This window comes from Rosa chinensis, chromosome 1 (assembly GCF_002994745.2).
Source record: "Rosa chinensis cultivar Old Blush chromosome 1, RchiOBHm-V2, whole genome shotgun sequence".
Taxonomy (NCBI): Eukaryota; Viridiplantae; Streptophyta; class Magnoliopsida; order Rosales; family Rosaceae; genus Rosa; species Rosa chinensis.
This window is the reverse complement of record NC_037088.1, coordinates 56,299,391-56,314,518: the sequence shown is the minus strand read 5'-3', so window position 1 is coordinate 56,314,518 and position 15,128 is coordinate 56,299,391. Positions and strand designations below refer to the sequence as shown.

Genomic DNA, 15,128 nt, shown 5'->3' with positions numbered 1-15,128 from the left:
TAATGGAGAAAATATAAGCATACATATCCAGAGACTTTGCACAGTATTACCAAGTAATACCAAATAGCATACCCGATCATAGAGATTTAATACATTTATTAGACATAGGAAGAACGCAGGTCTAGTTTAGCTACCCAGTTTGACATTCATAGCATAAATTTCACACATTACATGGCATAACTAAACTTCAACAGACCTTACAATCTAGACCTATTTGGGGTTGACTTTCGGCTCCCATCCTGCAATAATATGTTTCTCTTCAGCGATGGTCTTTACAAAAGATTCCCTTGAGAACAACAACTGCAAAATTGATATTAGAAAACAATTAGAAACTCAGAGGTCCAATAACATGGAGAGATGTAGTCACAGACAAGAGCAAGATTTTTTCCATTTCCACTATTTTAGTTGCAAATGAGTCACCAAAGTCCTCTTATGAGCTTATCCTTATGTTGAAGGTCAACTTTCTATCTAAGGTGATGCATATTTCTTTTGTTTTAAAGATGATGCATGTTATTATTATTATAGGGGATCTGTGAGCCAGCGAAAGTTATAGTTTGGTAAGCTCTAAGTCTTACACTATGATCAAATGCACAAGTGCACAATCAAATGAGATAGGCCAGTCAACAAACTTTCTCACACAACACACAGAGGAGGTGGTGCGATGAAGGAAGTAGAGATTAGCATTGGTCTCTAGTCTCACAGTGACTAACTACTGGCCAGTCAAGAGTATAGCTATCACACAAAAAAATTAATCATCTAATGTGACTAAGCACCACGTCATACTGCACTAGATTATGCCAGAAAGCAATAAGAACTGACCTACAAAGGGAATACCATGTAGCCAGTACTTTATATCACTAGACACAAGTAATTCCTGAGAATCAAATTCTCAGCAGAAAAAGGATCACAAACAGAACAGAAGATTTTCAGAGCATCAGCATCACATTAAAGATAAATGGAACAAAAACATCTCATACTTAACGAAACATACTCAACACTAATTGCTGTCCAAAAGTATGGACTTCATTCATTTGAATAGCATACCTCAGTGTACTTGTGGTAATGGGTCAAGCTTTCAGGGACAGTCCACTTCTTGAAATGGCCAAGAGCCACCTTGAGATGGTACAGTTTTGGTGCCAAGCTTAGATCAGCAGCAGTGACCTTCTCCCCAGCAATGTATGGACCCTGTTTATCCTAAGCATATTAGCTCATATTCCTAAATCCAAACAAATACTAAAGTGAAAGACCCGGATTTCAATATGCTTTTCTTAATCTGAACACACATACATGTGCCTTAAGATGCTCATCCAATGCCTTCAGTTCATTAAGCAAAGCCTGTTCTGAACCGTCGCTGGGATCCTTGCTCTTGAGGAATGTCACAAATGACCCAAAAATCTTTGATCCCCTACAAATTCATAATAAAACCCCCCAAAATAAAGTCAAGCACACTATTACAACCTAACAGGACATACCAATAATAGTTCTTTCCTTGACATCCATTATAAAACAAAAGCATTTAAATCATAAAGCACCAACAAGGCTACTGATCAGACATTTTCATGCCAAAAACACATTTAAATCATTCAAATGGGCTAAATTTCAAACAATTGAAGAATATGTAAATACTACTAAATAGCCATATCAATAGCAAAAAGTTCCCAAAATTTGTGTGCAAGAGAGAAAATGCATACACTGAAGCAAATTCAGGAGGAGTTTTGAGAACAGGTTCAGGGTACTTTTCCTCAAGAATCCCAGCAAGCACATCAGAATCAGAGACCCATTTGTCATCGAACTTCACCACAGGCACCTTTCCCTCTGGATTCACTTCTGTAAACCTATAAATCAAAAACCCAATTCCTCAAATGATCCAAAAGGCACGTATAAAGGAATGATCATGCATTTGGATCTGTGTGTGTGATGAACTAAAAGTTCAAAACTTTGATAAATACCATTGGGGCTTGTCAGCCAAGTTTATGAGGTGGAGCTTGTAAGGTACTTTCTTCTCCTCCAAAGTGAGAAGAACCCTATGGGTGAAAGGACCTGTCCAAGAACCCCAAAGATGGAATCTTTGTGAAATTAATGAAATTTGATCAATACCCAGAAAGGAAATTAAAAGAAAGGGAGAGAGGGAATGTGAGCTTACAGTCCCCAAGAATGTCAGGGGCACCAGCAGCAGCCTTGGCAGCAACCTCAAGAGCCATTTTTGATAGCAAAAGAGACTGAGAGTGGAGATCAAACTGGAATCTAGGGGGAATGGAGTGAGAGACCTGTTGAGGTTGTGGTTATTTATGGGATTAGTGACTTGGTGTTGGGCCCAAAACTTTATATCACAAACATAATTGGTCACTAAATTATAGATTAAATAAACACGTTATACATGCAGTTTTTTTTTTTTTTTTTCAAAATTAAAGAAATATATTTTTTCAATCATTTCTAAAAAAAATTTGATGAAAAAAAAATAATTTCTAAGTTTTACGATGAATATACAAGAAATTAACTAAAAAGTTTATACCTTTGTGATTTGCAATGAACAATGGAAGAATTTTTCTCTTTTTCTTGGGTGAAAAGAAATGCATTATAACATAAGAATTTCCAGATTGTTCTCTTTTTCTTTCTCTTTTTTAAAATCAAACTACTCATTTAATTTGGGGATTGAATTTGATATGTCCATTTGTTGGTTATGTGTCTTAGCAGTCAACCACAGATCGTTAATGGAGATTGGAGAAGCATCGAAAGCAAAATCTCCTTTCCATGTGCTCACATTCTATTCATACATTGGTAGATGGGAGTTTCAAATCACGTAATAATTAAATTAGCTTATTTTTCTGAAAGTATACTAATGACCATTGATCTTGAACATGGTCCATATACTGGCTACATTCACATATGGGTATTGGATTAGCTACATTCATTTATATAAAAGGAGTAGGAAAAAAAGTAAAAAATAGTTTCAGGAATGACCTATTTTGGGAGGTTAAGTATTCACATGACTCATTAATCATTGCATATTATGGATTAGACTAGCGGAGTTTATGTTATCTAGATGTGCGTGTCTATATATTTGTGAATTCAAATTTTTGGAGGCTCTCTGTATGTAGTAAGAACTTTTAAAATGAGAATTTATGATAACTTTTAAATCAATTGTTAGATGATATGTGTGTTATGAAAATAATATTTTAATTAAAATTTAAACACAAATCCAACAGTTAATTTAAAAATTCTTACTAATTTTTCATTTTAAAAGTCCTCACTAAAAACTCTCCCATTTCGAATCTTTTTAAGATTGATTTTTGAATGTCTACATTCATTGCACCTTCTAGATCATTCCTAAACTGTTTTGTAACTTTGACCGTTAAGTCTAATAGATTTTAGCCCCTTACAAAAATTGAGAGCAAAAGTAGTATATAGAATGAATTCTTCACTTCGCCAAGACCATAGTTGTTTGTTATCATGGCATTATGGCAATATAGCATACTTTTTCTTATATCTCTTGTGTAGTTGTTATTCTCTTTATCTGGTGGCATTTTCTCTCTTTGTTGCTAGTGTTTAGGCTAAGTTAGTCGTGTTTGAAATTTTGTGATTTAAAATTAAAATTTACTTTTAATTTCTTTATTTATTGTGGGGGTTATTTTTAATATTATGATTATTATCTTATTTATAATTTTAATAGTTTTTATATTAATATGTAATGATTATTTGACCGCTTTGAAAGTAATGAGGCAATTGATGACCTTGCCTTCAACCTATACAAAAGAGGAAGGCTAGAGTTGGAAGGTAGCTGGTAAGGCATGAAACATGCACCTGTACTTTAGATTATCAAATAATGAGGATATACATGATAGTGTGATCCATCATAATGCAATTACTCTAGGCAAATACCTCTATCAAAAATATTCTTATAAATTATACATATACCTACTTTACTTATCTATCGTTTTGAGTGCACGAGTGATTAAGGTTCTAAGAAGCTTTATTGCTGCATGACAGAGCTCAAAGAGTTATTGTACCTTGGAGAAAGTTCGTCATTCAATCAAATGCAGTAAGGAACAAATATTCTGCACTAGCACGCTTCAACTCGATAAATTTATTCTATATAAAATTCTATATATTATTCTATTTTCTTCTTTTTATTTCTATAATAATAATAATATTATTATTATTATTATTATTATTTTCTGATGGTATTATGATATTTTTTGTAATTTAATTTTACAGAAATTCCTTTCTTTTTTTTTACAACAGGTTGATCCAGAAAATTAATCTAGGCCAAGCGTAAAAGCTGAAAAAGTTATCTCTTAGCACCAGAACCAGATCACATCATTGTATGAAGAGAAAAATGCACCATCAGTGCCTCAACTCTCGTGCACCGGCCAAGTTGATACCCAGACTCTCAGTGCTACCAATGTGATACTTGAACTCATATTTTGCTATCGAGGAGGTATTTCCGTCAGATTTCGCTGACAGCTCCGTTAAAAAAGTCACATGCCAAGCACGTGGGCCAGAAAAAAAGGGCAAACACGTCTTTTTGCCCAAAATTCATCCCTAATCGGTCAAAACCTCCACTTTTCCTCCAATCTCAGAATCACCCAAAGCAACCAAGTCTTCCAATACCTCCTTACACCAGCAAATCCAGCAATGGCTCTTAGTCTCTTTGGCATCGGCCGCTGCAGCAATGTCCTCGACCCATTTTCCCTCGAATCTGGGATCCCTGCCAGGGCATAGGCTCTCTCGTCAATTCCTCCTCCACTGCCAGCGACACCTCCGCCTTCGCCCATACCCGAATCGACTGGAAGGAGACCTCGGATGCCCATATCTTCAAGGCGGACCTCCCCGGACTGAAGAAGGAAGAAGTGAAGGTTGAGCTGGAGATGAATTTTGGGTTTAATGAACCTAGATGAACAACGCATCCTTGGGACTCTTCTTCTTCTTCTTCTTCTTCTTCTTCTTCTTCTTCTTCTTCCTCCTTCTCTCTCTGAATCCACTGCATCCATTAGTTTCTGGACTCATTTTTATCGATTTTTTGGATTTAAGATTTGGTTTGCTCGATACCAAACTCTTTACCTCTCAAAGCAAGTTTTCGAATCTACTCTTTTATCTCCTATTCTTTTGTAATCGAGTGAAATGAGAATCCCACCGACCCTCCACGACCCCAAAACCCGAACCCAACTCGGCCAAATCCACACCTACCTCCTCCGCCACGGCTTTGACCAACTCAACCAACTCTCTCCCACTTCCGCACTTCGTCTCCGTCTGCTACTCCCTCAACAAAATGAACTACGCCAATCTCATCTTTCAACACACCCACAACCCCAACATCCTCCTCTTCAACGCCATGATCAAGGGCTTCTCGCTCTGCCACCCCTTCGAAAAATCGGTCTCCATTTTCTCCCATATGAAACGCCGCGGCGTTTGGCCCAACGAGTACACTTTTGCGCCTTTACTGAAGTCCTGCTCTGACATATCTTATTATAGGGTAGGCCAGTGTGTGCATGGAGAGGTTTTGAGAATGGGGTTTAAGTGGTTTGGTTCAGTTCGGGTTGGGATCATTGAGTTGTATGTAACTTGTGGAGGGTGGGTGATGCACAGAAGGTGTTCGATGAAATGTCTAAAAGAGATGTGATTGTTTGGAATATGATGATTCGTGGGTTTGAGATGTGATTGTTTGGAATTTGATGATTCATGGGTTTTGCAAGAGTGGCAATGTCGATACTGGGTTGTGCTTGTTTTGGAAGATGGGTGAGAGGAATGTTGTTTTGTGGAACTCGATGATTTCGTGCTTAGCGCAGTGTGGGAGGGACAGTGAAGCTTTGGGGTTTTTTAATGAGACATGGGAGCAGGGTTTTGAACCGGATGAGGCTATTGTGGTGTCGGTTTTGCCTACGTGTGTTCGGTTAGGGGATGTTGATGATGGGAAATGGATACACTCTTATGCAGATTCTAAAGGGCTTCTGCAAGAAGTTGTGTCTGTGGGGAACTCGCTTGTGCGTATTTACTGTAAACGTGGAGATTTGGATGTTGCGTCTAGTGTTTTTGAACAAATGGCCCGTAAGGATGTTGTTTCCTGGAACTCTTTGATTTCGGGGTATGCGTTTAATGGGAGAGGTGTACTTGGGATCAACTTGTTCGAGGAGATGTGCACATTATGCACCATGGAACAATATTTATTTTGATGGAGAGGGTACTTAACCCATTTGATCAGGTTCCAAAGAAAATGGACTGATGTGATATTATGTTACTAAAGTTAATTTGGAGGGAAAGTTGTATGGCAAATGAATTTTGGAGGGAAATCAGGTGTTGGGAGAAGCAAAGGGTCATTCAGGTCATTTGCCCTTTTTTTTTAGCCCCATGTGCTTGGCATGTGACTTCTTTAACGGAGCCGTCAATGATATCTAACGGAAGTACCTCTTTGATAGCAAAATGTGGGTTCAGGTATCACATTGGTAGCACTGAGAGTTTAGGTATCAACTTCGCCGGTGCACAAGAGTTGAGGTACTGATGGTGCATTTTTCTCTTGTATGAATCAATCTTCAATTATATAAGCACACTGCCCTCTTTCTAGAGCGTTGTACTTAATATTAATTAATTTCCGAAAAAAGTTGTATAAAGACAAAATATGATGATTAATTGACAAGCTCACAAAAAACTTAGAGCAATGTATTCAACAAATTGCCCCAAAAAATTAAAACATAAAATCTTGTCCAACAGACTATGTCACTATGAACTACTTGAAGTGGAGAGGTTATATTCGACGTGTTTTGCGTTCATTATCGTGATAACAGACATTATGGCATGGCATTAGTGCAAGTCCTAATCACAGTCATGTTTTACCGGACAAAGTAGGGAATTACAAGGTGGAGAGCAACATGATAATATGGTCCTCATCCAGGTATTGGATCATGTCCTTTGTCAAGAATAATAGAATTTGCATTTCTCGTCGTTCCCATTACTCCATTAGGCCATTAGTATATCCCAGGTGGCTCCCCAGCAAAATTATAGAGGCATGGCAAATCGATCTGCATGATTTCCTTGCTTTTTCTAAAGCCTGAAAAATCACACTCATCAAGGAACCAACTTTATATCTCAATCACGATCATGATCATGATGCTTCTAAGCATTGGAAATTTGGAATCCTATATATTATATTGTTCATTATCATATTTCTGCTGATTAATTTATTGCCATTCATTTTCCTAGCTAACAGCAACTGTTCCATGAATTTCTTCGAGTCAGAATCTACTGGCAAGTCCAGGTATCTTAGTATAGTGGAACCCTGAACGAAACTTTCAATGAGAATGGGTGAGATCGGTGAGATTTGATAACTCAGATCCTAGGCCGTGCTTGACCTATTGTTGAGAATTGAGAATTCTTTTTTCAGTTGCTCTTATATCTTGACCACTTGATGATGACGTTCAGGTGGGGATCAATTCCAAAACCATGTTGAAATGTTGAATGATCGACTATTACGGTATAGAATCCCTTGGAATATATACCATGTTTACTGTATACCTATTTCAAAGTAGTTTACTTCACATTTACGACAAAAAATTCTATTTTCCTTTATCTTCTCTAGGAAAATTTTACATTACATACATGTATATGATACGCATACATGTTTTGGTAATGTGAGCCATTTTCTGTGAATTTCGTTCTATGAGAAGTAATTAATTACCACACCTACAAACTGTATTACGTACAAGTCTGTGAACAAATTTATTGTCAATAATATAACTTGATTTTGGGTATGTATGAATAATGTAAAATATATACGGTAACTTTTTTATTAATGTAGTAAATTTTATTCAAATAAATTCTAATGTTAATTGAATTAGATGTAAAATAAGTGTGTGATGAACATAACAGAACCATAAATAATCTGTGCTATAGTACAGATCAGTACATACTAAATATCAGATAGTTGACCTAATTTCCTCTTACATAATACAGTTCACATACTTTGGTGAAGCTGACCAGGGACTATAAGTTGCAATCTAGCAATAGCACACTAGTCCCATGGACTTTGGTCTTTGGGAACACCTAGCTTGAGGGATTTGACAGATATGGAGCTTCAAGTATCGAGCTTTATTCATGCTAGCAATTATTCTTTATAATCTTTCCTACTAGCTATAGCGTTCTCGTCTACCTTCTTTTCCCAAAATTTTAGATTTGTTGAAGGAAAACCTAATTTGTGTTTAGCCCAAACTCTAGGTTACTTGACCTAGTGGTAATATGATTTAATTAGAAGGATCTAGAATCCTAATCAATGTAGAATTACTTTCCTTGTATGATTGAGATTCTATGCATTGTAATCCTCTATATAAAGAGCCCCCTATTATCAATGAGAACACACAGCAAATTCCTCTCAAATTCAGTTTCTCTACAACACGTTATCAGCACGAGCCCTAACCCTGAAATCCTAAATTCGTAGCCTTCAAATCCCAGAAACCACCGCCGCCCACCTTGAAGATCTCAACTCCAGGAGTCCAGAACAGGCGGCCCCGCCCCCAGAACCGGCCTGAAAATATCCGAACCGGCCACCGGAAATATCTTTATCCTCCCTGCCCAGTTCGAAGCTTTCCTCCCTGCCTACTGCTACCAAACTTCACCGGAACCTGCAACCAGACCCCAGATCACCGGAGCCGAAAAATATCCACCGGAACCGGCCTAGAACCGTCCGAACCGGCCACCGGAAAAGACTACTACCGAACCAGCAGAAAGAAAAAAAAAAAAAAAAATGGGGAAGGCAGCAGATAAGCCCAGCCCTGCGTCCGGCCCAAAACCTCACAACCCAAGCCCGCCAGCAGGCCCAGCGAAGCCCACGTGCAAGCCAAGCCGCATAGCCGCCAAGCCGCAAGCTGCCAAGCCGCCAAGAAACCTGCCACGTCAGCAAGCCACGCATGCATCCAGTCAGCAGCCACGTCAGCCACCTGTGCCACGTCAGCAGGCCGGTCAACCACAGTCAACGCCGGTCAACCCTCCGGTCAACCACCGCCGGCGACTTTTCCTGCCGACTTCCGGCCACTTTTCCGGCCAACTTCCGGCGATTTTTCCTGCCATTTTCCGACGACTTTTCCTTCCAGCTACAGTACTTTCGTCGCTACAGTAACTTTCCGGCGACGGTTTTTCCGACCATCTTTTAAGGTAATTTTTCTAAAAGTTCCCGTTTTTGAAGTTTTTTTTTCAATTTCTTCTTCTTTTCTCGGGGACTTCCAAAATCCCTTCTTCTACCCCCCTTTCTCTACATAGGGGAGACCAAAAGCCGAACTGTGGGGGTTCGCGCTCACTCCAAGCTTGGAGCTTGTAGAGTCCTCCAAACTTAGAGTTTGTTGAGAAGAAAACGATCGACCACATACATCGTTATTTCGATCTAATCCAAAACCCCTCTTGGAATCGAATTTTCTTGGAAGCGACTACGCTCAGAAAATTCCTAATTTCTTGGAAGCGACTACGCTCAGAAATTTAATAGTTTTTCGTGGTAGCCTTTTTCGCTCCGAAACTAACCCTAATCTTGTGTTGTTTTTCAGGATGAGTTACCTGAACAAGTTGAGCTTTGTCCCACTCGAGACAACTGGTGCAGGATACCATAGGTGGGTCCGAGATGTGCGCCAACATTTTAAGGCTGATGGAATTCTGGAAACCATCCAAGAGCCTGGTCAGAACATGCTGTCAATCGAGAAAGCTACTGCTTTTGAAGCAAAACAAGCTAAGGCCATAATTCTCATGACAAGGCACATGAATGACGCGCTCCAAAATGAATACCTCAATGAGGAAGACCCAAGAAAGCTATGGGTAGAACTAGAGCAGCGATTTGGCAACGTTCGTGACTCCCTGCTTCCTGATTTAGAAGTGCGATGGCATAGCCTCCGCTTTTGTGATTTCAAGTCTGTGCTTGATTATAACTCGGAAGCTCTTCGTATCAAGTCTCTGATGGAGTATTGTGGCCAAGCCATAACTGATACGATGTTGATTGAGAAGACTCTCTCTACCTTCCCCGTCTCTGCACTGATGATTTCAAAGAATTATCGGATTGATGTAAATGCAGGACGTATCACAAGGTTTCATGAGCTCATTGGCGCCATGAACGTAGCTGAAAAGCACGATAATATCCTTGTGAAGAACTATAATGCTAGACCCGTGGGAACTAAGCCTATTCCGGAGTCTAACTATAGTCGCGCCCCTAATGGAGGACGCAAGGAGTGAAACCCTAAGGATAGGGACAATTCTGGACGTTCTGGTCCATATGTTCGCCCTAAAGAGGAAGGAAATCGCCAAGAGAGGCGTGCACGGAACCGTGGAGGTCAACGTGTGAAGAGAGAGAGAGGCGGAGCCTCCGACCATGGTGCTAACGCCACCAAAAGGATAGGTCGTTCAAATCGCGCCCCAATGGCGCCTTGATCAAGGGAGCCTGACCATAATGATGTTTGTTTTCGATGTGGATCAACTGAACATTGGGCCAAAACATGTACCGCACCCCAGAATGTTGCAAACGCATACAAGACGTATCGTGAAGCAAGGGAAGCAAACTACATGGCACAAGATGATCAAGATGGTGATCTAGATCTAAGGGTGGAAGACTACAAGGATCAAGACCCAGAAACTGGCGATTTTGATTAAGTCTTTTTATTTTCAAGAGATGTTGGCGATTGCCATATTCCTTTTTATTGGATTAGATTTTCTTTGATCATAGAAACAATGATGTATTTCGTTGGCTTATGAATAAAATTTCGAGTTCTTTTCATTATGACTCAATTTTGATTATGAGCATATGACTTTGTGACTACGATGGCTAGACCATCAGTATTAATTTAAGGACATGGAATAGCCCAAGTTCCACTTGCCAAATGGCACCTTGATTACAGTTGTCACAGAAACTCTCTACGCTCTTAGGGCAAATAGTACCCTATGAATAGCCAATGAATTCCATGCGAAAATGCATGTAGAGAACGGAAATGAGTTCCTTTGCATTACCTCTAATGATTGCGAACAAAGACGCATCTTAGAGACGTTTATGTGTCCCTCTAGTGGACTTTATGTCACTATTCGAGCTCTTCAATCCAATAAACTTATGAGAGAAGATCTCTTGGATTTAGACACATAGTGGCTTTGTCATGACAGGATAGATCATCCTAGTCATGATATGATGATCCGTCTACAAAAGACTTCACATGGACATCATTTCTTTTGAGCAAAATGAAGCAAGATGCCGCCATAAAAGGCGCCAACCATGGGCATAACGCCATGGTTATTCCTCCTTGTGGCCATGACGCCATACATGCTTATTTCCATGGCTCCCACGCCATGATGGGAGATGTAGTCACACATTTTGCTTCTAATAGCGCTACAGACGCTTAGGCCTAACCAAAATCCTCATTGGTTGCTTCTAAGGCCTCTCGCTCGTTTTACAAAGCCCATTCCTTAGGGAAATTAGGACTGAGACCGTCCTATGCAAAGGATATGACAATACTCATTCTGTTCTTACAAAGAATCCGTAGGGATTTTGTGGATTGATTCAACCAACTTACGGACGCTTAAATATTTCATGATGTTGGTTGACACGCAAACACGCCGGTCACGTGTTGTGCCATTGTCCACCTATAAATGCTACTTATGCTACACTCCTAGCACATATCATGTGACAACGGGCTCACTCCCCGAATCATCCTATTCAGTCAATTGGATTTGACTATGCTAGAGAGTTTACATCGAAAGACTTTCGATGGATATTGCAATGGGTTTGATGTTGGACATCACATTCCCATGTACACACCCAATTAGTCTCACGGAAACGACTACGATGGTAGTCCGAACATTGGTAATGCGCACCAATCTTCTTACATCCGCTTGGGGTGATGCGATATCGCATGAAGCCATGCTAATTCGTCTACGACCTACCGCCACTCAATGTCCCTATGCGTTACAGCTAGTGACTGGGTACATGTATTTTGTACTTACGCACATTTGAGTGAGCCATTTATGTGCCAATTGCGCCGCCACAGTGCTCTATGATGGGTCCTTACAGACAAATGGGCAACTAAGTTGGATTTGCGCTTCCAACAATCGTCCGCCACTTAAATGCCCTTGCTAGGCGATCTCCTTACCGCTAGATTTGCGGATGTCACTTTGATGAGATAGTCTTCCCGTCGTTAGGGGGAGATAAGAACAAGGATGTTCAACAGGAACGACAGGAATTGTCGTAGTCTGTCCCCACTATGTCTCATCTTGATCCCTATTAAAGTGACGAGATCACACAATTATGCTGCAAACACGCCTGCAAGGCAGGACGTCCCTACGAGAGGACGTAAGCGCCACCCTACAAGGAGGTAGGCATGGCGCCAATGACAAAGAGAGTGGCACTCTGGCGTTACAGGCCATGGCCCCAGCTAGGATGCGTGGGAGGCCCGTGGGTTCGAATGATACTTTGGCACATTCCAATCCTTTAATCATCAAGACTCAAAATCCGTCTCATGAGTATCTTCTGGGGTTATGGTTATCGTTGGGGGACGCTTCAACGTCAAACCCTATTCCTGAGAATATAGAGCTCTATGAAACTTACACTAGTGTACATGAGATGTGGGATAGAAACTCCATCAGAATTGATGATGTAGTTGCATATTTTGTTGCGCATGAGTTTTTAAGTCCGATGATATCGAACCACGCTCCGTTGATGAATGAATGCCAACGTAGAGAGTTTTTGGCCTAAATGGAAAGATGCGATCCAGGTTAAGATGGATTCTCTAACGAAGAGGAAGGTTTTCGAGCTAGAGATGCCAACACCTCCTAACATAAAACCTGTTGACTAATGGGTCTTCGTTAGAAAGCGTGATGAGAAAAAGAGATGGTAATCTCGCCTTATGGCGCAAGGCTTCTCACAAAACGCCTTGGAATCGACTACGATGAGACATATTCTCTCGTAATGGATGTCATTGCACTCCACTACCCTGTCAGTTTGGTAGTTTCCGAATAACTGAACATGCAGCCTACAAATGTGGTCACTATATATCTCTATAGGGATCTAGATACGGAATATACATGAAGATTCATGGTGAACTTCATTTACCCAAGTCAAGTGGCTCTAGACCATGGAGCGCGTTTACAAAGAGGTTGAAACGCTCACTAAAGTGACTACTTGATTGGGAAGGGATATGCCCACGCGTTTCTATAACAAGTTTCGGATTCTATCGCGGTTCATGTTGGACATGATCTTCATTAGAAGTCTTTAAAGAGTTAAGGGAAACCGCTGAACACTTGAAATCCGAGTTTGAGATGAAGGATTTTGGGAGAACACGATTATGTCTCGGTTTGGAACTTGAGCATCGTGTCGATAGATGCTTAGGCATTTTGACAAGGTCAAGCCTTCAAGCACCCCCATGATCGTCCGTAGTCTTGATCCTGAAAAGGATCCTCTTCGTCGAAAGGATGATGACGAAGATGTGCTAGAGGCAAAAGTGCCTTACTTAGTACAATAGGCGCATTATTGTACTTATCTCAATGCACAAGACCGGACATCTCATATGTTGTGAACTTGTTAGCTAGATATAGCTCTGCGCCAACGCGACTCCATTGGATTGGTGTAAAAGATATCTTCCGATACTTGAGATGTACGATTGATATGGGCTTGTTCTATCGCTACGAAGAGATGATGGATTCAGACCCATCACACACCAGAAACGCTGCCAACGCTGGCCTGCGTTCTCTATCCCCATTCCAAAACGACATGTGTTTTGGAAGGTTTTGCTGATGTTGGGTATCTGTCTGACCCACACAATGGTAATTCCCAATCCGGTTAAGTGTTCACCATGGGAAAAGACCGTGACATCTTGGAGGTCTACATAATAGACCCTAGTCGCTATATCTTCGAACAGTGTTGAGATCATTGCTCTTCACGAAGTGGTTCGTGAATGTATATGGATTGGATCCATAATTATGCATGTTCGAACAATTGTGGTTTGAAGTCTACCACAGATAAGCCTACGAGCATTTAGGATAATGCTACTTGTTTTGAACAAATGAGGCAAGACTACGTCAAAAGCGACAACACCAAGCATAATTAGCAACAACAGACACTCCTCGAGATCAAAGTGAACTAGGTTCAATCTGAGGACAGTGAGGCAGACTTGTTTACTAAGTCATTGCCCAATACCACGTTCGAGAAACATGTGGCAAGAATTGGCTTGCGGAAATTATCTGAACTCCCATGATCGTAGTCATCAGGGGGAGGTGCAGACATCAGGGGGAGATGTCTACATGTTTGTCTCGAATCGTGAAGGGTGTGTTGTGCTCTTTTTCCCCTTCGACCGAGGTTATTTTTGTCCCACTAGGTTTTTGTTACTCGGCAAGGTTTTTAACGAGGCAACGAGAGAAGCACCGCGTTTGGGCAACACAAGGGGGAGTGTTGAAGGAAAACCTAATTTGTGTTTAGCCCAAACTCTAGGTTACTTGACCTAGTGGTAATAGGATTTAATTAGAAGGATCTAGAATCCTAATCAATATAGAATTACTTTCCTTGTATGATTGAGATTCTATGCATTGTAATCCTCTATATAAAGAGGCCCCTATTATCAATGAGAACACACAGCAAATTCCTCTCAAATTCAGTTTCTCTACAACAAGATTTGAATTTTTTCATTTCTTATCTATCAGCATTTTAAGATCATATTTTCTAGTCTTAACTATTTATCAACTACCTATTTTAGAAAATGAATCATTTTTTTTTGTTAAGAGGAATGGGAGGGCTCCGATCTCTAGCAAACCCTAGCCGCCTAGGCTTGGGATTCCATCAATGGCGTGTGGCGCCAATGCCAAGCAGATCATCCATATTTGCCTCTCGCTGTTTTTTCGCAGCAAACCAACGCCGATTTTATTTGGCGAGCTTTCAAAGGGTGTTCTCCCTTGCAAAGGTGATATATTAGGGTTTCCCCTCCACCACATCGCACCGGAATGATTTCAAAGTGGAAGGTAGTTTTGCTGTCACCGACCGCTTAGGCTGGGTATCAGAAGAGGACTCGGATGAGTTCCAATTGTGCAGAGGTGGTGGTCCTATGTTTGTGCATCGGGATCTTTGGGATCCGGGTCGACATGGGATACTGAGTGCGGTAGTAGGTATCCGGTTGCAGCAGCGGGTGGAGTTTGTC

At 40.6% G+C, this 15,128-nt stretch overlaps 1 protein-coding gene and 1 pseudogene across 1 annotated transcript; one reads left to right on the top strand and one right to left on the bottom strand.

The window, feature by feature from the left end:
- On the bottom strand, window positions 1-2,304 carry LOC112184608 (glutathione S-transferase DHAR2). Its single transcript, XM_024322866.1, has 6 exons — window positions 2,144-2,304; window positions 1,950-2,040; window positions 1,692-1,835; window positions 1,288-1,405; window positions 1,045-1,185; window positions 1-300 (listed from the first exon to the last, which is right to left on the bottom strand). The coding sequence occupies exons 1-6, from the start codon at window positions 2,199-2,201 to the stop codon at window positions 211-213; spliced, it is 642 nt and encodes a 213-aa protein (XP_024178634.1). The 5' UTR covers window positions 2,202-2,304; the 3' UTR covers window positions 1-210.
- A 2,817-nt stretch (window positions 2,305-5,121) lies between these two features.
- LOC112170303 lies at window positions 5,122-6,170 on the top strand (annotated as a pseudogene).
- The last annotated feature ends 8,958 nt before the right edge of the window (window positions 6,171-15,128 follow it).